Source organism: Balaenoptera physalus (genome assembly GCF_965194825.1).
Source record: "Balaenoptera physalus genome assembly, chromosome: 2".
Lineage (NCBI taxonomy): Eukaryota > Metazoa > Chordata > Mammalia > Artiodactyla > Balaenopteridae > Balaenoptera > Balaenoptera physalus.
In genome coordinates, this window is record NC_138883.1 from 146,388,201 (window position 1) to 146,413,386 (window position 25,186).

The following is a 25,186-nucleotide window of genomic DNA, read 5'->3' on the forward strand; positions in this document are numbered from 1 at the left end:
CCTCAGAGAAAGGCTGTCCCCATGTCAAACTCTGCGAAAGAGTAGACAAAACCCCCTCCCCGGTTTTGGGGAAAGAGACAGGAGTCAAAAAACATGAGCTGCTTCCAATAGATGTAAACCACCTACATCAAGTTATAAAAACAATGAACTGAAAGGGCTTTGCCACCTTAGCTTCTGTAATTGTCAATCTTATTATCGTTTCCCATTAACTGCTGAAATTCGGCAGACAAAATTAAGTTTACTAAATAGTTCAGGAGGGAAAAAAGGGGGAACTGGTTACAGAAGATGCAAGCAGCAGACAAACGGGATCAGAAATCAGGTCTCTGGAAACCTAGGTTAGCTGCTCTCACACCCCAAAGGCAGGCTGTTGGATATGCTTCTTTCCCTTCTAGGTCTCCTGGACCTCTGGGATGGTACCACCTCTATAGCTTCACTGATGACTCCCCTAGGTGAGCAGGGCCCCATCCTTCCAAGGTCCCCCATTACAGGTACTGATCTAAGACCAGGAAGTAGCCTGCAATGTGCTGGAACACACACTCACGGGAGCATAGCCCACGCCCTTACACCTTCCCTCCACCACCATTTCTCTTCCTGCGTGCCCAGAAGGGGTGTTCTGAGAGTTGAAAACAAGCATCCCTCAGTTGCTCTTTTTCTAGTCAGTGATAAAAGGACTGAAAAGACTCAGCTCAGGTTTTCCAAAGAAACAGGCCTGTTCTCCCTCCTAGCCAGGTCACAGTGAGATTGCCTTCATCATTCTTGTTTCATAGCCAGAATCCATTGCCCTCTCTATTTGGATTCCATCTGTACTTTACTGCTACAGGCTTTATATCTTGGCTTCTCCAAAAGTAATCTATGGTCTTTTACAGAACAAAAACACACACCTTGGGACCTACTGTATAGCACAGGGAATTCTGCTCAATATTATGTAACAACCTAAATGGGAAAAGAATTTGAAAAAGAATATATACATGTATATGTGTAACTGAATCACTTTGCTGTACACCTGAAACTATCACAACATTGTTAATCAACTAGACTCCAATATAAAATAAAAAGTTAAAAAAAATATATACACTTTGAGAAAGGTAGTGACGTTTGTAAGCTCCAAGGGTTTCTTCTTAAATCTAGACAGAATGTTTTCTTTGATGGAGAGATGAAGGAAAAAACCCACATGAGCCCGCACATTCTGATCCATGCATCCTTTATTCCATGACCAACCGCTGTGTCGCATCCAAGCAACAGTACACAAACTGGCAATCAACCGCAATCCAGCTGTACAACAATCTGAGGCTTACAGTACATTTAAGGCTTTTAAATTTGGAAAAAAAAATTTTTTTTAATAAAACCAAAGAACCCTCAAACCCAAACCCCCAACCAACACAAGTAGTGTAGCAATTTTAAGCATCTTACACTTCTGATGCTTACTGGCGCAACTCCAGTGTCAAAACCCAAATAACTCCTAAACTAAAAAGATTAGTTTAGTGAAATTTTAATTACATAAATTTTTCAAAGCATAAACTTGTAATTTTTTGTCTTGGAAATGTTATAAAATTTTTTAATAGCAAAACATAGGAATAAAAACGTATTAACAAAATGTATTCAATCATTTACATTACAAACAAGGAATCTGCAGTTCATTGTTGTAGCCTGACAAAAGAAAACTATCCATTAAGAATCTATGCACAATGTAATTGCAAATATGTACAGTACTTTAAAAAAGCCTACAAGGAGGACTTTACAGAAGGAAAGTCGGCTAGGTTCTTTGTTAGACCAACCAGACGATCAAAATATTAAAACTCTGTGGACTAGTAATAAATTTACACTTAAAAAAAACCCCAGTTTCCTTTTAAGAATATTCCAGTTATATTTATATGGTTCCAGTTGATGAAGCCGTTCAGGATAGTTCCAGTAAATTACCCTTTAATTGATTCGTTTGGGGGAAAGATCGGAGTGTTAACAAAAATTAATGAAGGAATTTTCATCACGATGGTTTCCAGTTACACTATCACAGCTTCACAAATGGATTGGACCCATGAATCTAGTGGCTGAAAGAGAGATGCAGGTCACATACTGAGAACACGGTGGAGAGAGGCTGAGTCCTGCATAAATGAATCCTACGTGGTGGGTAAGGAAGAGAAAGGGGTGTGAGCATCTTTTATAGCACGAGAAAACGGTCCCCCCACTCAGCTCTCATTCCCATTCTGCGAGGCAATGAAGCTGGGAATCACAACTGTTCAGTTTAACATGATGTGTGAGTTAGTAGAACCTCTGGATATGAAAGACCAAGATGCCCTCAGCTCTTTGAGTAGGACCCCTGAAAAGCTGGGCACTTCCTCGTGGTTATCCCGCCATGACAGCTATCCAGTTAAAGCATGTGCAAAACCGAGGATTCTTGTGTTCACAGTAGATGAGGTAAAATCAAGTCATCTTCTTCAGGAATTAGGAAGTTCGTGAGATATGAACTGTTTTAGCCTTTCTAGGTATTGTGCATAAAGCTCTATGTCATTATGGCCAGCCCCTTCGACCCAGAGGGGCTCCACGGCCCGGGGACAGCGCTCGTACATGGCCAGGCCGTGGGAGAAATCGATGACCTCGTCCTCTGTACCATGAATGACCAACACGGGAGAGGTAACTTTAGATATCTTGTCAATGCTGCAAGACAGGAAAGGGGGAGGGGGAGAAAAAGGACTCCTTTAGTTATGCTCACAGATGACAGACATCACACTTAATGGAACCGAGTCGGCGTTCACAGGCAAGGAAGGTAAGCACGCGAGGGTTCTTTCCCCCCTCACTTTTCTAGTAATTCACTTTTAAAAAAATTAATTTTGCATTTTGCAATAATTCTGGATTTACAGGAAAGGTACAAAGATAACATAGAGCTCCCATCCACCCCAACCCCTTTCCCATAAGGCCAACACCACACGTTACCAATAGTATATTTGCCAAAACCGAAAACCAGCATCGGTACGTCACCAAACTCCGGACTTTATTTGGATTTCATGAGTTTTTCCACTGAAGTCCTTTTTCTGTTCCAAGATCCAATTGAGAATACCACACTGAATTTAGCCGTTGTGTTTTTGTTAAAGTATTTTATTAAAAACAGAACTCCTAAATGTCATCAGACTAGCAATCCAGTAACTAATATTTCTGATATATTCATATTTTGGAGAGAGGATTTTTTTTTTTAAATAAACAAGCTAGACCTTAACATACCAGAAATGAATACCTCTTTTGAAATCGGAGCACTGAATCCACAGCCACTCAAGTTTTCAGGACTCTTTCCGTGTAAGCCACCTTCAGCACCAATTAACAAGATCCTCAGAAACCTCATTTCATAAAAACAAATACCTCATTTTTAAATAAAAACCATGCCATTTAGCTTGAAAACTTAATGTACAACACCAAGATTGAATTCTGAATGATTTCTGACTGTTTACAAAAATCAAATCTACCCACAAAGGATGAATATTTGAGCATCTCCAAAAGAATGTGCTGCAGACTCTGAAAGCATTTCCCAAAGAGGAATTAAGAAGACTGTAAACCTTGTTGGGCTGCGTGTGTAGGCAACTTCTCTGACAGAGGTAACTGTCATTTCACCTGCAAACACATGGAGACAGGCGACCCTCTGTCCAGTCTGGCCTCCTGCCAGAGACCCCCTTCCTGTTGACTTTCTGTATCTGATCCTAGCCAAAGTTACAAAGGGATCAAATTGGTACTACCCATAGGGATCATTTTGTTAAAAGTCATAGCTAACATTTACTCAGCATTGACCACAGCCAGGTGCTCTGCACTTTACATACAAAACCTCATTGCATCTCCAATGAGCCACAGTGAAAGAGGAAGGACCATCTCTGTTAAACCAAGGAGGGAACTGAAGCTCGGAGAGATCATTAAAGGACAGACGTGAGGCTGTGGTGATAGTACAGAGCGCTGACATCCATTACACATTGCAAAGATCTACAAACAGCTGTCGCAGAGCCTTATTAACAACTCAGGAAGTTGCCAGCCACCTCAAGACATCCGGGAAGACTGCAAAATCTCATCAGCCGTGTCATTTGCCAAGATCAGGGCCACTGTGGAAGGGGTCAATTTTGCAGATTAGGAATCTTGTTTAGAAATCTACTTTCCTCTTATATTTAAATTTTAAAGTCACTTCTTCTAAGAATGCAAGAGTCCAGTTATATTCAATTTAAAAATCTATTTACTGACAGCTCCATGCTGCATGAGTTAGGAGACTCTCTGCAACCTGGAGGATGGATGTACCTGAGGTTAAATGCCACCGTCTGATTCTAAATGTAAAGGAGGTAAAAGAAAATAAACCACCAACCAAATAATAATCAGGACTCCTTATCTCTATTTTTTTAATACTAAAAAAGAAATGGGAAAGTGCCTTCCTTTAAAGACAGGGGCAGGGACTTCCCTGCTGGCGCGGTGGTTAAGAATCCACCTGCCAATGCAGGGGACATGGGTTCGAGCCCTGGTCCGGGAAGATCCCAAATGCGGTGGAGAAACTAAGCCCATGAGCCACAACTACTGAGCCCATGTGCCACAACTACTGAAGCCCATGCACCTAGAGCCCGTGCTCCACAACAAGAGAAGCCACCGCAATGAGAAGCCCACGCACCACAATGAAGAGCAGCCCCCACTCGCTGCAACTAGAGAAAGCCTGCGCACAGCAACGAAGACCCAACGCAGCCAAAATAAATAAATAAAATAAATAAATTTTAAAAAAAGAGAGAGAGACACAGAGACAAGTGTGCATTTGGTAGCAATGGACACCGTAAGAAAACATTCCCCAAATTCAATTAATGATGAAAGTCCATGTGACTGTTAATGGTTTGAAATCTATCATATTAATACTTTATGGTACTGAATAGGATGAATGGCCTTTTCTGGCTGTTTCCACTCACCAACCTTAATTAAGCTGCTTAAATCGCTTAACTTTCTAAGCCTCAGTTTCCTAACTGTAAAATGAGTCTTGTGAGATAAGAAGCGTGAAATGTTTAGCCGTGGACTGGCAGATCAGACAAACCCAGTAAAGACTAGTTGCTGGTTTCCTATTAATGAATAAGCTATAATTAGTTGTCGTGGCTCTATTTTAAGGTATATGCTAATTTAAGAGTCAGGGGGAAAACCTATTCATTTTGTTGCCAGGGTAACTCTTGGCATAGCTTCCCACAAACATGCTAAATATCTCCCTTTCAACAAACTGGCCTCTCAATACCCATTCAGCACAAATAAGGCCACATTTGAGTCGCACATGGGCCCTACTTATTAGCATTCTCAGCCACGCCACTGGAAATTTGCAGTTCGTTCAACTTTCCCATGAAGCTGAACTTCATTGAACCTGGTACAGGGTGCACAGAAATGAAGTTCACCCAAGGTGTTAAGAGAAGGTTTCTTCTTGTGAAACAAGCCAGTCTGTGGAACAGATGTTTATGTAACCAAATGATGTTCTTTTTCTCTCCCGGCAATAACAGAATGACAGCAATGAATGGGTCAATCAAAATCTGAAAACTGTACATACTTCTGTTGAGGCTTTTTCTACAGTGTGGCCGCGTGAGTCCTGTTGTCAGAATCTTGGCCCGTTTAGCAACGTACCATGGGCAAATAGTTTTTAGTAAATACTTTCCTCAGCTTAGATTTTAAAAAACAAGCAGAAGTTTTCAAAGAGAGGTATTCAAGAAAGCAGTGTGCTTGCTGCTTTTGCGTGTATATACAGCTGCCCGTTTTTCTTCCTTCTATTAGGGGCCTAGAAAACAGCAGGGGCTGGGGTGGCAGGAGTTCTGCTGCCCCTGGGGCGCCGGCAGGAGGGGGCCCGGCTGTGGGCTCTCAGGCACACGCTTCCAGCGGAGGGTGCCGGCCCCTCGGCAGGGGAGGGGGTCTTCAGTGGGCGGCAGGAGGAATGAGTGTTCGCTCTGGTCTGGGGCTGTGGGGAGGGGAGGGAAGGACCATCCACTTACACGGTCCCTGCAGCCCATAACCAGCTTGCAAATAGCTCACGTCACTTTTTCTCTTACCTATTGGCCTAACTGAAAAAGTAACAGAAATTTCAAAATTGGGGGTGCTTGCGGTTTTTCTTTAGTGTCTAGACCACTGCTAATGGCCTCATCACAGATTCTGCATTTAGCTCTCATGATTCAACAATACATGTCCACCTGAGCGAATGAACGAACACTGAACTAGACGTTTCTTTAAGACATGTGGGCACTTTTTTTTTTTATCCCGCACATCCAGCTAAACCAATTAATCCTGGATATCGGTACAAGCAAGGTCCTTATACATCATCTGGCAGATTGTTTTACAAATGAGTCCAGCCCAGAGGACCAAGTTTCTGGCTGGTGTACATGTCATATCCACCTCCACGTTCCCTGAGGAGCCCAGCACAGGGGCTGACGTCCGGCTGCATTCAGGAGACATTTATCAGTAGCCCACAATTAACGGTGGCATCTGATGTGAAGCTGGGTCACTGGACGCCTTAGCGCTTGTTGGACAGGAGTGAGCTTACCTGGGGAAAGCATCAAAGCAGTACGTTTTCCTGGTATCGGGAAAAGCCACGCGCAATCCAGACATCAGAGGCGAGTGGAGAATTACGGCCGCACACTCGTACCTGGAGGCCAGGTCTACGGTGGGGACAGTCCCAATGCTCTGACCATACAGGATGATGTTCTCGGGGCTTACGCCGTACCTGGAGAGATCAGAGGGCGTGGGCCGTTAGCTGATGTGTGAAAGAAAAAGAGAGTGAGACCAACACCACAGTATCATAAACTCACAAAACTCCCACACCTGCCCGTTTAAAACCGTATCATTTCACGGGTACCCTTTCGCTGAAGATGGATGTGAATGCCACAAAAATGTTAGGGGCCTATCTCAGTACTAAGTGACTGAGATTCTGAACTCCACAACTTTTGCAAAAATAATGAACATGACATTTTTTTCCCGGAAATTAACTATATAAATGCATCATAAACTTCATTTCAGTGTTCCCAGAGTCATTTCATTTCCTACTCTCCCCTCTTGAGTTTCTTTGGCCATCCTAAATGTATTTCTGAAATAAAAACAGAAGCGTGTTTGCTAGATCATAATATTAATTATTAGAGTCCTTTAAGTGAGGTTTTAATAAAATACGAAAGAAATTAACATTTATCATCAGGAAAAGGTACTGGGAGACAATTACTTTAAAGGCGAATATATTTTCAACAGCCTCTCCTTGGGGTTTAACCCTTCCGAGTCTTTCAATCCATCAATGGTCTCCCCTCCACTGTCTGTCTGCCAAGGTTTAGTTGGGTCAACAGTTGTATGGAATACAGGCTTCATTTCCTGGCCTGCCTGGCAGCCTGGTGGGCAGACAACTAAGCTTTGGGTGTGGGCTGTGAGCAAAAGTGACATGTACAACCTGCAGGTCATAACTTTAAATAGAAGGCTCCATGCCCTCCCCTTCCCGTTGGTGGGGAGTAGACGTGATGGTGAGCTACCCTGGCCCAAGCAGAAGAACAAGCACCCAGACGTGATGGAGGAACAAAATAGACGAATCCCAGGAAAACAGGTACGCTACATATGAACCTACAAAGGATATCCAGAATATATTAAGAGTACGTAGAAATAAAGAAGAAAAAGACAGACAAAAGAAATGAAGACATCGCAGAAAAGAAAACGTGATGCCTAATAAACACCTAAAAAGATGTGATGCTCAACCTCATTAGTACGTGAACACGCAAATTAAATCCACGATTTATTTTTTTACACCTAAAAGAAAGGCAAAAGCTAAAAAGTCAGACAATGTCAAGGCATAGCAAGGACATGGAAAAGTAGAAGTCTGTGACATTGCTTGCAGGAGTATAAATTGGTATGAGCCCTTGGGAAGATAATGTGATATTATCTGGTGAAGTTGAAGGCTATAACCCAACGATTCCAACTTCTTTGCATAAATACCCACTGTAGTTTACAGGGCAGTAGGACATGCTTTCTTTTCTTTCTTTCTTTCTTTTTTTTCTTTTTTTTTTTTGCTGGGTAATGTAGTTTATTATTATTATTATTACATTATTATTTTTAATTGAAGTAGTTGATTTATAATGTGCCAACCTCTGCTATACAGCAAAGTGACTCAGTTATACACATATACATTTTTTTTTTAATTTTTAAAAAATATTTATTTATTTGTTTATTTTTGGCTGCATTGGGTCTTCGTTGCTGTGCTTGGGCTTTCTCTAGTTGCAGCGAGCGGGAGCTACTCTTCCCTGCAATGCACGTCCTTCTCATCGCAGCGGCTTCTCTTGCTGCGGAGCACGGGCTCTAGGTGCACGGGCTTCAGGAGTTGTGGCTCGCGGGCTCTAAAGCACAGGCTCAAGTAGTTGTGGCGCACGGGCTTAGTTGCTCCATGGCATGTGGGATCTTCCCGGACCAGGGCTCGAACCCGTGTCCCCTGCACTGGCAGGCGGATTCTCAACCACTGCACCACCAGGGAAGTCCTATACATTCTTTTTTTAAAATATACTATTCTATTATGGTTTATCCCTAGGACATGCTTTCTGATAACAGCCTTCAGTGAAAAGAACTGTCAGGCTAGAGCTGAGGCGGGTGGCAGGATTTCACTGAGCTGCCTCCCCCTCAGGCTCCCTCAAACTTCACAGGAAAATGGGGGCCCTTAGGAAGGAATCTGGGGAGGGAATGGCTATTTCTGGCTGGTAAGTGCTGTTCTGTGCTTTGCAGAGAGGCGACATCTGGGCTGTGCCGTGAGGGGCGGACAGAGGCTGAACACGTGGGGATAAAGAGGACTGTTGTTAAGCAGCAGCAAGTCACACAGGGCCGGGGTGGAGTCCAGGGAGCAGCTGGGGGGCTGGGGGGCTGAGGCGAGGCTGCGCGGGCCAACAGGGGGAAGATAAGGCGGTAGCGCTTGTCCTGGAGGAGGTGAGGGGCCACTGGAGACGTTCAGGTCCAGGGGACAGGAACAAGGCTGTGCTTCGTAAAGATTCCTCTTCCTGCGGCACGCAGGGCATGACAGAGCATAAAAAGGAAGCAGGGAGATAGGTAAGGGACTGTTAAGAATCCTACAGGGAAGAGGAAACAGGAACGTAAAAATCGAAGACAAACAAACCAACAAAAAAGAGATGCTCTCTCCTCCCCAGACGCAGGTAGGAAATCACCTGCTCAGAACGAGGATGCACCCTCTCTTTCTAAAGGGAAGTTTCCGTGTGGCCCCAGCCCTTTGAACTTTGACACCATCTAATACAACTGTGCCTGTGGAGGAGGGTCCCAAGATGCACGTCTTGTCTGATGTTCTTGCCTGGGCTTCATTTCAGTTGGAAGAACAGGTTATTAAAAAGTGGTCAGCAAAAGGAGTTTTGACGGAAGGTTTGAGGAAGGAACTCATGTCTGCAGCATTCTGTGCCTTAAATCCCTATGTCAGAGACCATAGCTTTTAAAACATAAATCCCTTCAATCAGGATGAAATGATGAGAGATGTGAGAAATGAACCCTGTTCCAGTGCATCAGCAGGCCATCACCCAGGGTGATGCTTTTTACTGGAGGGAAGTTATCCCAGGGACCTCCCTCCACTGTAACTGCCACTGAATTCCTTCTTTGATGGACTGGGAGGTCCGTGTCAGTTGAATTTAACTGAGAGTTCAAAGTCCCTTGGAGGGGGAGGTATAAATAAGATTAGGGGTCTCCTTCTCCCTCCACAATTTTCATCAAAAGTAGGCTATGACATCCCAAAGCACGAGGGCCATCGGATGCTGCATGCGGTGGGGTGTGGGGGTCAGAAGGCACCTGAAGGTAAGAGTACCTCCAAACCTCACATTTGAAGTGTAGGCTCTTTCCACAGTGGCTGTCCCGTGGCAGGATATTTTGCTATTAATTATAAACAAATAGATCATAAATCAAAAAAGGAAGAGGAAGAGGAAAATGAAAACTGAATGTAGTTATTGAAGGACAGAGGATTAAGAGATGATTAATACTAAAAATCAAAAATAAAGCAGAAGACTTCCTGATTGAAATGGCATCAGACTCGCCCTTACCTTCTTTGATCAAATTTGCGGAATGATGAGAATCACGTAGGATAACCTATCACAGTAATGAGTATTATCATTATAGTCGAACCTATTTTCTCAACTCTCTCACTTCGTCCCAGCTTACCCTTCCCCCTCCCCGTGTCCTCAAATTCATTCCCTACGTCTGCATCTTTATTCCTGTCTTGCCCCTAGGTTCATCAGAACCATTTTTTTTTAGATTCCATATATATGTGTTAGCATACGGTATTTGTTTTTCTCTTTCTGACTTACTTCACTCTGTATGACAGACTCTAGGTCCATCCACCTCACGACAAATAACTCAATTTCGTTTCTTATTATGGCTGAGTAATATTCCATTGTATATATGTGCCACATCTTCTTTATCCATTCATCTGTCGATGGACACTTAGGTTGCTTCCATGTCCTGGCTATTGTAAATAGAGCTGCAGTGAACATTGTGGTACATGTCTCTTTTTGAATTATGGTTTTCTCAGGGCATATGCCCAGTAGTGGGATTGCTGGGTCATATGGTAGTTCTATTTTTAGTTTTTGAAGGAACCTCCATACTGTTCTCCATAGTGCTGTATCAGTTTACATTCCCACCAACAGTGCAGGAGGGTTTCCTTTTCTCCACACCCTCTCCAGCATTTATTTTTTGTAGATTTTTTGATGATGGCCATTCTGACGGGTGTTTTTCTCAGTATCTTGATACTGTGTTTTATATCCTGCTCCATGGACCTTGGGGGCCACACTGAATAAGTAAAGGAGAAATGGGCACAGACTCAAGGGGCAGAGGTGGGTGTGTAGTTACTGGAACAGACTTTTCTCTTGAGTGCCCTGAATCTGTCCATCCTCCGAGATCATGATCTCCTTGAAATGCCTTATGGAGAAGCCTGAGTATCTCACTGAAGGACCCTCAGCTTTCAGCTTTCCACTCACAGGCACCAGGACACACCCAGTACCAATCTCAACAAATTCCACCTTTGACACACAGACATTCGTAGCCTAAATGACAACAAACACTTTGCAACTCAACGTTTTCACTGGAAAACTTCATCACGTAAAACAGTAGCCATTAATAGGGGAAAATATGAACACTGGTATTACATTAAAATAAAGAACTTCCAGTCATCAGAAGACATCATTAAGAAAGTAAAAAGGCAAGTGGGAAAAGATATTTGCCACACATATAACCAACAAATGGCTCACATCTACAAAATATAAAGAACACATCAGTGGGGGAAAAAATGACCAAATACAGAAAAACAGCATTTCACAAAATGGGCATTTCATAAAAGAAGAAATCTAAATGGCAGGGAGGGAAGAAAGGGAGGGAGGGAGGGAGGGAAACTCAACTTCATTAGTAAAAACAAAATGAAATTTCACCAATGAAAACCACAATGTGATACTAACAAAAATTTAAAAGTTGACAATACCAAGTGTTGACAAAAATGTGACTGCAGGAACTTTCATTCCCTCCTGATGGGGGTGTTAAGTTAATAGAAGCACTTTACAAAAAGTAAAAGTGAAGATATAATAACACGTACCCAGTGACCTAGCAATTCTACTCCCAGGTATATTCACCACAGATTAGAAATGTCTTCAAGACCATTTGTGAGCGGTTGGAGACAACCCTAAGGGGTGTCAACAGCAGGGCGGATAAGTAAACGGGGGTGAAGTTGTGCCACAGAATATCATAGGGCAACGCTGATGAATCTTAAAGGCTTGCTGTTAATCAGAAGGGGCAGACACAAGAGAACACATGCTATACGACACCATGTGCAAAAAACTTAAACCCACCCAAATTAAACTTTACTGCCTAGGGATACTTATCTGAAAGAAAAGCAAGGAAGTGAAGCCCTAAAAACCAGGATAGCAGTTAAGGATGGGGATGGGGAATAGGTTATAGCTGGGAAGAAGCATGTCATTTTGGGGGGGCTTATGGATCGCTAGTTATAGTCTATGTCTGTTTTTTTTTTTTTTTTTTTTTTTTTGCCTATGCCGCTCGGCATGCCGGATCCTAGTTCCTTGACCAGGGCTCGAACCCTCGTCCCCTGCAGTGGAAGCGTGGAGTCTTAACCACTGGACAGCCAGGGAAGTCCCTATAGTCTATGTCTTGTCACGAGTGTTCCTTTTACAGTTCATTAAGCCGGAAATGTACATCTTATGAACATTTCTATCTGGCTACTTCTATCTGTTATATTTCGCAACAAAAAATATTTTTTAAAAGTTCACCAGATATTTCAGCTATGGAGACAACCCTCCTCAAAACTGTTACAACTCATGATAGATTTTGTGCTAAAAACAAATCTCCTAAGGAAACATGAGGTCATTAAAAATTATGTCTCATCAAGAGCTAATGTGGGGAAAACTCATGGTGAAATGTTCCATAAATAGCAGCCTACAAAAAACAGGGTCACAATTATGTTCCTTCCAACAAAATCTATATATGGAAAAGGGACTTGAAAGTAATATATTAAAATGATAATAATGGTTATCTTCAGGTGGTGAGACCAGGTAATGTTTCTTCTCTCAAATTTTCATTTCTAATTCGGGTAATTATTAGGTAGTGATTTGTTACAATGAATAAATAAAGGAAGCGGTATTGCCGGACCTTTTTGCATGGAGTCAGCAAGCTTTCTTGACAGTGTCTGTATTTGAAAAGGCTTTGAAAACTGTAACGTGCTAGTGAAGTGTTCAGATTTGTCAGTATTACATTAAGGACTTTTCCACTGTTTTTCCCTGTTTATTATACCGTCTGACAACACATGAGATGCCTGGGAGGTGGGGATGGGGGCCAATTCTTTGAAGGTATGGAAGATTTTCGGGAAAACTCTAAGAGACCTCTGTCCCAACACCCGCCGCTTGCAGACGAGGATGTTGAAGTGGAGGGTCCTTTTCATGGCACCACTAGGGTGTTGTTTTTGACAAAAAAAAGCTAGAAGACTGATGACCTCTATACCAGTGGTTCCCAAATGAGAAGTATCTGAATTTCTTGGGACATTTTAAAAATGTAAATTCCCTTACTTAGAAATCTTCCGTATGTAGAGATTCCAGCGGGTTTGTGGCTCCCTCAAACTAACCACTGTTTGATACTGAGTAAAAAGGGTCAGACCAGATCCTACAGACCTTTTAGCTCTCAAATTCAATTAAAAGATAAAGGATAAAAAAGAGAGATGGTAAATGGAATCTATTACTAAGTCTGTGTGAAATACAGGGCATTTAAAGATCACAGCTTTTCACAAAAGAGCAGGATTAAGTGCAAAGTATTTTTTTCAAAAACATCAACAATCCCAAAGTCCAAAACCTTTATCCTAAAGTAAAACAGATGTTAAACGCTCCCAACCTGGAACAGGACAGTTTTGTAGCAGGCAGACGTGATACATAGGCAGGCAGGATTTTTTGCATTTTTACTTAGGATTTGCTATTTTCGGGTACGACGATAGCAAAACATTAAAAGTGATTTCTTCTCGCTCGTACCACCTTTGTGGGCAAGATACAGGGACGGGAGGAACGGCAGCAACGGCCTACAAACAATGTTTTCTTCAATGCATCCAATCCCCAAGGCAGGCTTTTACAAGTAAACTTCTGCGTTGCTCAGCTACAAACACACCAGTCACTGGGTGGATGACTTCAGGTCGGGAGACAAGGATGCCGTCCCTCCCTTCCTACGCCTACCAGCTCTCCTTCCTCTGCTGTTTCCCCTTGCTCCCTGGCGTGTCTGGAAGAGGCACTGCTTTTCCATCCCAGGGCTAACCTTCCACCTGAGCGCTGGACTCCCACCCTCCCATGACTTTAAGAATTTCATCCCCACCCACGCCGAATTCCAGTCTTATTCCCAACGCAACACGTCTCCAAGTCTCTGAATCTAAGAAAGGGCCTGTCTTCACGGGTGCTTCATCCTTTAAGTGACGGCCCCATCTCTTACCTCTGTTTCCCTACTGCATCCTCAACCCTAACAAAGGCCCCTGAAACCCACCCTCTCCTCCCACAATGTCCCGAAAGCTGCTATCAGAAGTGCCGGGTCCAACTGCTTTTTCCCACTCCTCATCCAATTTGACTTCTCCTCGGCAGTTCACGCTAAGAATGATGCCTTTCTTCTTCAACTCCATTCCTGGGCCTCTGAGACATTGAGTCACTCTTGGTTCCTCCACCATCCCCACCACCAGCGGGCTTGGCCCCTTCCCTGACTCCGCTCCTCCTGCCGTAGACTTCCTACTGCACTCTTTTTTTTTTTTTTGCTTTTTTTTTTTTTTTTAATTTTATGTGGCCGCACCACGCTGCATGCGGGATCTTAGTTCCCCGACCAGGGATCGAACCCGTGCCCCCTGCAGTGGAAGCACAGAGTCTTAACCACTGGACCGCCAGGGAAGTCCCCTTCCTATTGCACTTACATCTTCTCTCCAAATGATTTCACTGAATCCCAGGCCTCAACTATTAACTCTCCGCTGGCAATTCTCAAATATTTACTTCCAGCCCTGGCCTTTGTCCTGAGACAGAGCAGAATGCCCCCCTGCCTGAAGGGAGGGGAGGTGGATCAAATACAATGTCCCCTGCGCCTGCCTTTGTTCTCAGTACTGGCCCTGACCTCACGCCTCATTCCATCTTCCAGTGATCCTGGGAGGGGGATATTCTTGTCCCCGTTTTATATCTGAGGAACTTGATAGTAAAAGTTAAGTAACTTGTCCAAGGTCGAATGAGTGGTGAGGCTATGAATTTAATACTGTTATCTGTGACAGATAAATTCCAAACTCAACGTGTCTAAAACCAAATTCGTTATTTTCTCCCCTCAAAACCTTCTCAATAACTCAGTCATCAGGTAGAGTTCTAAAAACTATATTTCCCTCTGTTGCCAATCCAGTATCCAAAGTCAGGATGAAGACAAATTATGAAAAGGAGTGGACGGTTACATGACAGATTCAGCTAAACATCTAAACTTACTTCTGGCAGTGACCGATTAGCTTGGTGATTATGCAAACTGTGGATTAGTTTCTACACCTGGAAGATGTCACCTATTTTTTTTAAATAATGCATTCAAAAAATAGTTACTGAGCACCTCTTTTGGACTAGGCATGGAACCTCTGGGGGTGCAGAAAGATGAATGTAAAACATGTGGTGGTCTCAAGGAGCTTATAGTCCAGTTGGGGAGGCAAGGAATGTATACAAAAGTATGGGGAGACAAGCAGAAACCAGGTCTAAATCTGAGTCATTAGAACACAGGATGTCACAGCAGATGAGGCAAGAGATTCAAGGTCAGGCCAGGGTAAAAGCCATGTGGACAAAGGCCTTCATTTGCTACGAGCCAACTACAGCTATATTTGCATGTCAGACAGACACACGTTCTTACCAGACTCTCCCTGGACCTCCTTGTGAAATCTGTGGGCCTGACTTAAATATGTAAGTAGGTGTTATTTGCACATGGATCTCTAGGGAAAAGCCATTCTTAGCCAGTGAGATTCAATGCATCCATTTTATAGCAGAGTCTCAAGTTAGAGCACCATCATCTCCTGCTGGGGTACGTCTAGGACTGCCACAGCTGGCCCTGGGGACCCACGGCAGGTCCCGACACTCAGATCTGACCCTTGGCATGTGGCTATATGGAACAGCTGAAAAATGTATTTATACAAGAGCCATAATTGGGCCCGGTGGTCCTGATACTAATGATCAGAATTCCAAGGCTGCCAATGAAGAGGCCCTAGTTTCACAGCATCTTAAACATCAACATCATACCAAACAAAGGTCTCCATCTCTAAGAGTCTCCTCTTGAGTACCGTTCCTTAACCCTTCTTTGACTGGATCATAAGCTCTAACCCCTCAAATTTCTCCCAGGCTAGAATTCTGATTCCGTAAGTTCTACACCCAAGCACAGTCCATCTGGTCTTCAATTCCCAGTGTTACAACCCCCAGAATCCTTGACCTCCTGACCATCCTGCTTTTATCAATCCCCAGTCCCCAGACTTAGGTAAGAAGAACTGCCAGAGGAGAAGGGGTGGGGGTGGGGCAGGCGGTGGGTGGATCCTCTTCCCACCACGGAGACCATGGCTCTATCCAAATGGCCAGAGCACCAAGTACCTTAAGTCCCCTACATATGAACCCTCAAGTTGCGAACTTTCAAAGATGCGAACCAATCACATATGTTAGTTCACGTGTCTGGCGAACATTGTCATGTGCGTGCATCCTCTACAAGTGGCTATGCTTCTGTGTACTTTACTGTACAGAACTGTATAGATTCCAGTAGTACAGTTTCTTTATTTCAAGCCCAGGATGTCCAGAATCAAGCGTAAAAGCGACGGTGATGTAGCTGGTACTACTGTACTTTTCAAGGTACTGTACTGTAAGATTAAAAATGTTTATTTTTTGTGTTTGTTTTTTATGTATTATTTGCGTGAAAAGTATTATAAACCTATTCCAGTACAGTACTATAGAGCCGATTAGTTGGGTACCTAGTGTTAGTTGGGTACCTAGGCTAACTTTGTCGGACTTATGAACAAACTGGATTCAGGAACGCGCTCTCAGAACAGAACTCGTTTGTATGTAGGGGACCTACTGTACAGCCTAAAAGGTGGAATTCATGATGCTTTTCATCAGAGTCTACAGATGAGCCTGAGAGGGCTCAGAACCCATTAGGTCTTGGAACTAACATTTTTTCTCTCTAAGGAGCTCGAGACATAGCTTAGGAGAAAAGATACTAACATGGTGGTAATAGGCATATGGTGCTGCATAGGGAAGACAAGCAGGGAAGAGTCCCAGAGGTAATCACTGAGGTCAGGATGAGCTACAGGTCTGAGGAGGTGGAGGGGGTGAAAGCTGCTGGATGTTGTTTCAAGGGGTTAGTTAGGCAGCGGAATCAGGAAGTCTGCATGTGTGGAACAGGTAGGACCAGAAAACAAAATAAACAAAAGCAAACCTAGGCACAGACTGGGCAGCCGGGATTCAGAAGTCAGACAGGGAGCTGGTAGAGCCCAAAGGTGACATTTGCAGAGGCGTGGATGGACCTAGAGACTGTCACACAGAGTAAAGTAAGTCAGAAAGAGAAAAACAAATATCGTATAATATTGCTCATATATGGAACCTAGAAAAATGGTACAGATGAACTTATTTCCAAGCAAAAATAGAGACACAGGCATAGAGAAGAAACGTGTGGACTCCAAGGGGGGAAGGGGGGGTGGTGGGATGAATTGGGAGATGGGGATTGACTTATATACACTATTGATACTATGTATAAAATAGATAACTAATGAGAACCTACTATATATATAGCACAGGGGACTCTACTCAATGCTCTTCCTAAATGGGAAGGAAATCAAAAAAAAGAGGGGATATATATATACTTAGAGCTGATTCATTTTGCTGTACAGCAGAAACTAACACAACATTGTAAAGCAACTATACTCCAATAAAAATTAAAAAAAAAAAAAGAATCTGCAGAACACGTATGTGGCACCAGCAGTTTAAAAAGGAGGAAGAAAACGCCCACAGAGGAAAAGACTTTAGTAAAGAGAAAACTCAAGCAACAGCTCACCTGTAAATTCGTAGAAATACTTGGATGACCCAGAGTGAAGGGGGCAAAGGTCAGGGTGGGTTCTGATAAACACATACTAGAAAACTCAAAATGCAGCGCAGTAACTAAGGCACGCCACGTGAGTTGTTATGTGGGGCCCTGGGGGTCAGGACGAGAGAGAGCTCACGGGTAGGTGGTGGGTTTGGTGGGCAGCGAAGGCTCTGCTGCCTTTCAAGGGATGGTGTGAAGGGTGAAGTGTTTCTGCGTCAGGGAGAGGTGCTCAGTCAACGTTAGCTAGAGACGACCATGCCATTCTTTAAATGCTCTTCGCCTGTGGCTGCCCCAGTATCACACTGGCCAGATTCTTCTTCTCGCTCTTCTGTTTCCTTTGCTCACTCCTCTCTCTTCTCCCACACTTACCTGGGCATCCCTCAAAGGTCAGTCCTCACCCTCCTCTGGAATCTTTTCCTATGTAGTCCCTTGTTGAACTCTTCCAGTGCCAGAGTCTAGCATAGCACAGCGTCTCTTCTATAGTAATCGTGCAATAAATACGTGGTAACGGAATACATGGGTGGCGAGGGTTTCTACAATGTGTTGATTCACTCCCGATATCTCGCCTCTGCTCCAGCCCCCGGCCCCTCTCCTTTCTGTTGATATTTCTTCCTGAGCATCCCAGCACTGCACACTCAACACCTCCCAAACCGGACTCTTCCTAGTCTCTCCCCAAATCTTTCCATTTCTAGCTATCACTCTACCCTCTACCTCACAGGCTTAAGAGTTAGGATGAACTTCTCAGTCTTTTCTCCTTTGCCTCTCACATAGACTTTGTCACTAAGCCTTGTCACTTCTATCTTGGAGATGGTTTCCAGATGATCACGCTTCTGACACCACTTCTGTTGCTCCGTGGTGGCATCTTGTGGTCAATCGATCAGGAGCTGCCTGTCGGTTCAGTGTAAGAATGAGCATTGCCCCGTGATGAACGTCCCCACTGGTACCCAGGGTCTGTTCCCCAGAGGTCTTCCTGGAATCCTCACCACCGCTGACTCTCCATCCCCATGGTGCGTACCCTGCTCCAGTGGGTCCCTGACTGCTCAAACTACTCACCTGTCCTGTCCTATCCTTTTGGTTCCTGTGTATCACTTTATATGGCTGGTGAGGGGGTGGGTATCCTAGTTCCTGGCCACTGACCTCGTCTCCACCCACCGCTCACTCTGACTCTTGCTAACTGTTTGCACTTAGCAGCTTCCATCCTGGCCTCTCCCTTCTTCCCAGGGCAGAACCTGGGAATCTCCAGGCCTAATCTAGTCTCATTTCTGACTTCTCCTCTGCTCTCCCAGACCTGCTTTCTCCCCGGTTCTATCTATACAAGCTGCCACACTCATGTCACTCCCCATGCCAATCCATCCTGTAACTTCTCGTCAGGTAGATCTTCCAAAAAACTTTTGTTGTGTTACTTTGCTCATCAAACCCTTCGGCAAACCACAATCCCTGGGATAAAAACCCATGGCCTTAGAGTAACTTCCACAACCTGGCCCCATCTTACTACTCCAACCCTTTCTTTTCTCTCCAAGTAAATCTTCTGCTCCTGCAATTTAAATCTTCTGCTCCTGCAATTAGGCTCCCCACTGCCTCATCACAGCCCCTGAGCCCCTGTCTGGACTGTCCTCACTCCTCCCCACAACCTAGAAAACCCTGGGGTCCTTCAGGGTCCATTCCCGTCCTACCGCCTTCAGACACTTTTCCCAAGCACCCCAGTCTACCTGTGGTGTTTTCTTTCCTGAGCCATTCACTTGTGCACCAGGTCAACATGAGGTTGTATGTGATGAACCGTTTTGTGGCATGTCCTATGTTGTCAGTGAGATTTTGAGCTCCCCAAAGGAAGTAAAACTGTTTATCTCTTTGGGAACATTAAAAATACCCAGGGGACTTCCCTGGCAGTCCAGTGGTTAAGACTTCGCCTTCCAATGCAGGGAGCAGGTGTGGGTTTGATCCCTGATTGGGGAGCTAACATCCCACATGCCTTGTGGCCAAAAAAAACAAAACATAAAACAGAAGCAATATTGTAACAAATTCAATAAAGACTTTAAAAATGGTCGTCAAAAAAAAAAAAAAAAATCTAAAACAATACCCAGGCTCAGGGATCGGTACACTGGAGGCATATCTTGCTTTGAATGGAATGTGATTCTGGCCAAAGGCTGTTTCTGAACAAATTAAAACTAGATCTCATATATCGTTACCATTCCAATGGATAGACAATCCACTCCAAGTTCAACGTCTTCTTGGGGATCTGGATAGGAGCAGAAACGATCTCTTGTCTGCAACCTAGCAAAAATGAGTCAGTCCATGAAGGATGACAATAATATTTAGTAAGCACTAATGTTATTTTAGGCATTACGTAAGATTTACTTAAAACACAACACAAGGAACTGAAGTCTCCCAAATTTTGCTAGGGGAAAGCCACGGCCCTGAATGATTACTTTCCATAATAGGCAATGCCAGGTGTATAGTTATCCCCTTGGAAACCTACAATTTTTGCTCCCTGCCTCTTCCAAACGTCTAGCACCTTCCTGCAGTCACCAGCTCTGCTGAGCTCAGGTTGACAACACAGATTTAGGTTTTGGTTCCCACTCAGCACACAGGACATGTCCCCAGGAGCCTCACACCCCGTACCCAAGGTCCAGCAGCATCAGCTGCAAGGGCAGGAGCTGAGGTAGGAGGTGCCCACGGAGGTGCCCACGAGCGCCAGGGGGACAGTGTCCAGTGGGAACGCTCCCTCCACTCATAAGGTAAAACCTGTTTGTTTTTGTTTGAATGTAAGGCTTGCTCTTCTGTCTACAAACGCGGCCAAGCTGAGCCTCCCTAAGACATACCACATCCTGTTTAAGTTAATGGGCCTTGACTTTGCCCTGTGTCAAGAGCATTTCCATTTATCTTCAGACGAAGCATGCTTGGCACGGTTCCACTGACTTTGAAGTCTATATTTTAAATATTTCAGAGCTAGAACTCCTAGTGGAAATATCTTTAGACGGAGAACGAAGATAAATACACAAGGTAACGTGAAAGTTAATTGAAGGATGAGGTCTGAGGATACTGGGAAACCCTAATAAACTTCAGAGCAAAGCCTCAGAGAAAAAGGACTGGCTGGGAGGGACGCAGGTGGGTAAACACGGCCGGATGAAAACACAGACGGCCTGTGGAACTCTTGCCTTCAGGCACAGAACTGGGAAATGCATCTTTTACTTTCTGTAGCCAAAGCTTAACAAATGCGTGATTTATATTTTAATTACGAGGAAGATAAAAAAGTATCAATCCCCTGGAACAGGCTTATTTTTCCTTTTTAAAAATACATCTTTGTAGGTTTAGACTTTTTAAAATGTTATACTGATGTTTCACAAACAGATTTCTATCGGTCGTTAACGGCAGTGGCAAAAGCAAAGGAAACACATTTTATTTTTTTGGCCGCAACGTGAGGCACGCGGGATCTTAGTTCCCCGACCAGGGATCAAACCTGAGCCCCCTGCAGTGGAAGCGTGGAGTCTTAACCACTGGACCGCCAGGGGATTCCCAGAAACACATTTTACAGTGGAGCACCTGCTGCATTAGCGCTGTTTGAGACAATTAAAAATCTTAAAGGTTAGTGATGTCAGTTGATTGCTTCCTTTTTTCTGACCAAGGGAACTTAGTTAAAAAGGACCTTTAAAAGCAAGATAATGATATAACTGTGAAAGTTCCAAAAATCTGAGCATGCTCAAGGTATTCTCTCAACACTGCTTATAAAATAAAATGTGCCAATGCAACATTAAAAGTAGCCTCCTTCAACGAAATAGTGCCATTTGCAGAGCGTGGATGGACCAAGAGACTGTCATACGGAGTGAAGTCAGTCAGAAAGAGAAAAACAAATATCACATAGTATCACTTATATGTGGAATCTAGAAAAATGGTAGAGATGAACTTATTTGCAAAGCAGAAGTAGAGTCACAGAAGTAAAGAACAAACATGGATACCAAGGGGGAAGGGCGGGTGGGAGGAACTGGGAGATTGGGATTGACATATATACACTATTGATACCATGTATAAAACAGATAACTAATGAGAACCTACTGTATAGCTCAGGGAACTCTACTCAATGCTCTGTGGTGACCTAAATGGGAAGGAACTCTAAAAAAGAGGGGATATATGTATACGTATAGCTGATTCATTTTGCTGTACAGTAGAAACTAACACAACACTGCAAAGCAGCTAAACTCCAATAAAAATTAATAAAAAAAAAAAAAAGTAGCCTCCTTCACCTGAAGCATCAGTGAATGTAATGGGGATAAATATGAGCTCCTGGGTTATTCATCTTTGAGGAAATGAGATTCAGACCAAGCAATAACACTAAAACCAAGCGTAAGTTTAGGCAACATGAATATTATGGTCAGTAAGCTCATCAAAGCACAGAGAAGGGAATGGTCCAAACTGGGGGCCAGGAAATCAGGAAGCACAGAAGTTGAGCTTGAAGCCAGTCACATGGGAGGGGATATTTGAAAACATCCAGAGAAGAAAGGCAAGAGCTGAAGGGGAGGAAGAGCGTCCTGCAAACGTGGACAGCAGGCTGGCCTGGCTGGGGTGAGAGTTTCTGCTTGGGAAGCAGAGGGCCATCCAAAGGAGGTGGCGCGTACTCTGGAAGCATCTGGGAAGTGTGCACAGGGTCCCTGAGAGGATGGAGACGTGACAAGTTGTGCCGCAGGAAGGAAGAGAACGTCTGGACAAGACGTGTTCTGAGTGGCTCGCATCAGGTGTGTATGTAGCAAGTCGTAGCGGGGACGGGAGAGACTTGAAGATAATTTTGCAGTTGAGGGTTGGAAAATGGGCACAGATAGAGAAGTGGAGAGGGATATCATGGGCGGTTGGAATTTCGTTTTGTTAGAAAATACGTTCAGCTTGGGAAGACACTGAGTTCCAGGTAACTGTGGAGCATCGTAGGAAGGCAAATACGAGTCAGACTCTCAGGGTTCCTTATAAGAAAAATCTTCCTGAATCGTACTGAGGTCGGTGCTAGACGGACAGACGATCCCGAGTGCTCCTCATTGTGCCTCCTGCCAGGAAGGCGAGCAGCTGGAAGGAGGAGTCTGGGAATATCTGCCCAGGCCAGCAGCTGCAGGAGTACCTACGGCTGCAGGCAGAGGCTCTGGGGGGACCAAACGGCCCAGGTCCCATGGAAATGGACAGATCAGACACACCAAAACTTTCATCTGTAAACGAAAAGATACTGTGTCCTTTTCTTCAATGGACTGTGGTGACAATGACACAACGCACAGAACAAGGCCATTCCAGCCAAACTTAACTCTCCAGGAGGCATGGTATGGCGATGCATGCTCAATCAATGGAGCCTTTCTTTTTTTTTTAAATTAATTAATTAATTTATTTATTTATTTTTGGCTGTGTTGGGTCTTCATTTCTGTGCAAGGGCTTTCTCTAGTTGCGGCAAGCGGGGGCCACTCTTCATCGCGGTGCGCGGGCCTCTCACTATCGCGGCCTCTCTTGTTGCGGAGCACAGGCTCCAGACGCGCAGGCTCAGTAGTTGTGGCTCACGGGCCTAGTTGCTCCGTGGCATGTGGGATTTTCCCAGACCAGGGCTCGAACCCGTGTCCCCTGCATTGGCAGGCAGATTCTCAACCACTGCGCCACCAGGGAAGCCCCAATGGAGCCTTTCTTATAGGTATACATGTATTTCAAAACATATCAAGATATGCATTACCTAATTTTTGTAAAACAGCATCCACCCTCAGGTACGGCGTTTCATTCTATCCTAGGTGTCTGAGAAGTTTCCTTCCAAATGGTGGTGCAGGGAAGGGCTTTCTGTGCCAGGTCTAAACCCACCTTCAAAACAACGTCATTCTTTATGACATTCAAGACTGTTCTCTCCTCTACAATACTCTTTCTCTGTGTCAAAGCAAAAATAAACAAGACTTGGCATGATTTAATTTTTTTTTTAAATTACTTTTCAGAGGAAAAGTTACAGTCCTAAAGAATACAAAATCAACTCTCTTTAGCTCTGTTACAATTAAAATAGAATAATTCGCTTGAACTTGTTTGAGTATAATTGGGCATGAAATTGTTCTAATGATAACTGGGGCTCTTTTGGCATTCTGTAATTATCTAACATGTTGGAAAAGCTGAAAAATGCTACCTTACCCCCTACAGCTGCATAAATACCTGTGAAATGGTTAGAATACCACCTACCCTACAGTTTCTGAGAGGATTACATGAGCTGGCTTATGTAAATCATCTGGCACAGGCATCTGATAAAAAAGCCATTTAATAAATGTCACTTCCGTCCATACCAAATACAGATTAAAAACAGACACTTGACCAAAGTAAAGCCTTAAAGGATCTCCCTACTTCACACCCAAGAAACACAGTCAAAATTAAGGGACAGAGCTCATGAAATCTCTGGGATAGGGAAAAACATTTTTTAAAAATCTAATTTAATTATCCACTTGAGGGCCAAGGCTGAAAGTCATTTCTTAGAACTAGAAACCCAAGAATCAATTCCTAATTATTTTATCTCACTGTAAGGTGCATTCCCACAACAGCTGCGGCACACAAGACACTAGATGGTAGGTGTGTCTGACCCGGCTCACACTGACTTGCAAATGGAATTTGACAAAATCCCTTTAGTTCCAATGCTACAACTGCTGAGATGTCCAGTAGAGAGATGCTCTGAAATGATACAGCAGGTCAAAAATGCTCTCTGTCCCCAGTAGGTGACCATCCAAGAATGTCCTACTGGAGCTGCAGGTATGAACACAAGCCCACTCCAGACCCCCTTGGCCAGAGTGACTGCTTCTGGGAGGAGCAGAGTTGGAACCAAGACCAGTCAATGGGAGTCCCTCCAGGATGTCTATGCCCTCTTCTGCCAAGCCTGGGGGAGATCACCTTTGTCACCACACAGAAAGAACCTCCTCAAGAATCACTACAAACAGGAAAGCAAAGCCGAGAGAGGGAGCAAGCGAGCTGAGCCCTGAAGCTACCGTCGTTGGAGACCCGGCACTTGGTCGCGCCTGGCCAGGTGGCTCCCAGAGTTCTGACCTGGGCGGAGCTTACATTGTTCTCTCTTGAAACTGGGCTAACATTAGTCTTTGGTGAGCAACTCCGAGTGTGTAGTCACGACTGTGTGGCTATCTGGGGGCGGGGATGGAGGGTGGAGATTTGCACAGCGGGTTAGAAGAGTAGGCTTTGAAATCAGACAACTCAAGGTCTGGAGCCCGGCTCTGCCTTGCACGGTGATCCGACCTCTTTGCAGTCCTGTTCCCTGGACCGGAAAGGGGTGTAAGTTGCCTCAGGCCTGCGGTGAGAATTAAATGAGGTAATGAGTGAAACTCCATGGACTCCCCTCTCCTCCCCCTTCTGGGCTGCCTTCCTGTGTCCACATCCAGACACGGCACGATTGGGAATTGAACATGACCCATGATGACACCTAATCTGAAACCAGAATGCTGGTTCGCTCGTCAGCTAGGGCTTGGCACTGTTTGCTCCCTTAAATGTTTTGTGTACACTCAAAATGGAAGTCTGTTAAATAAACATCCGCCTTGGGCAGACCCAGTGGAGTCCTTTGCCCTTCCTTGATGACGTCTTCAGTTCCCTTTCTCTTCAGTCTAATCCTTTCTTTGTGCCTGTCTTTTTTCCTTGT

General features: G+C 44.2%; 1 protein-coding gene across 1 annotated transcript in view; it reads right to left on the reverse strand.

Annotated features, from left to right (window-relative positions):
• Nucleotides 1–1,184: 1,184 nt before the first annotated feature.
• The window catches only part of ABHD17C (abhydrolase domain containing 17C, depalmitoylase), a 59,423-nt gene continuing 35,421 nt past the window's right edge, over nucleotides 1,185–25,186 (reverse strand). Inside the window, 2 exon segments of the mRNA XM_082448860.1 lie at nucleotides 1,185–2,652; nucleotides 6,509–6,688. Of these exon segments, the coding sequence (XP_082304986.1) occupies nucleotides 2,433–2,652; nucleotides 6,509–6,688 (400 nt within the window). The 3' untranslated portion in view covers nucleotides 1,185–2,432.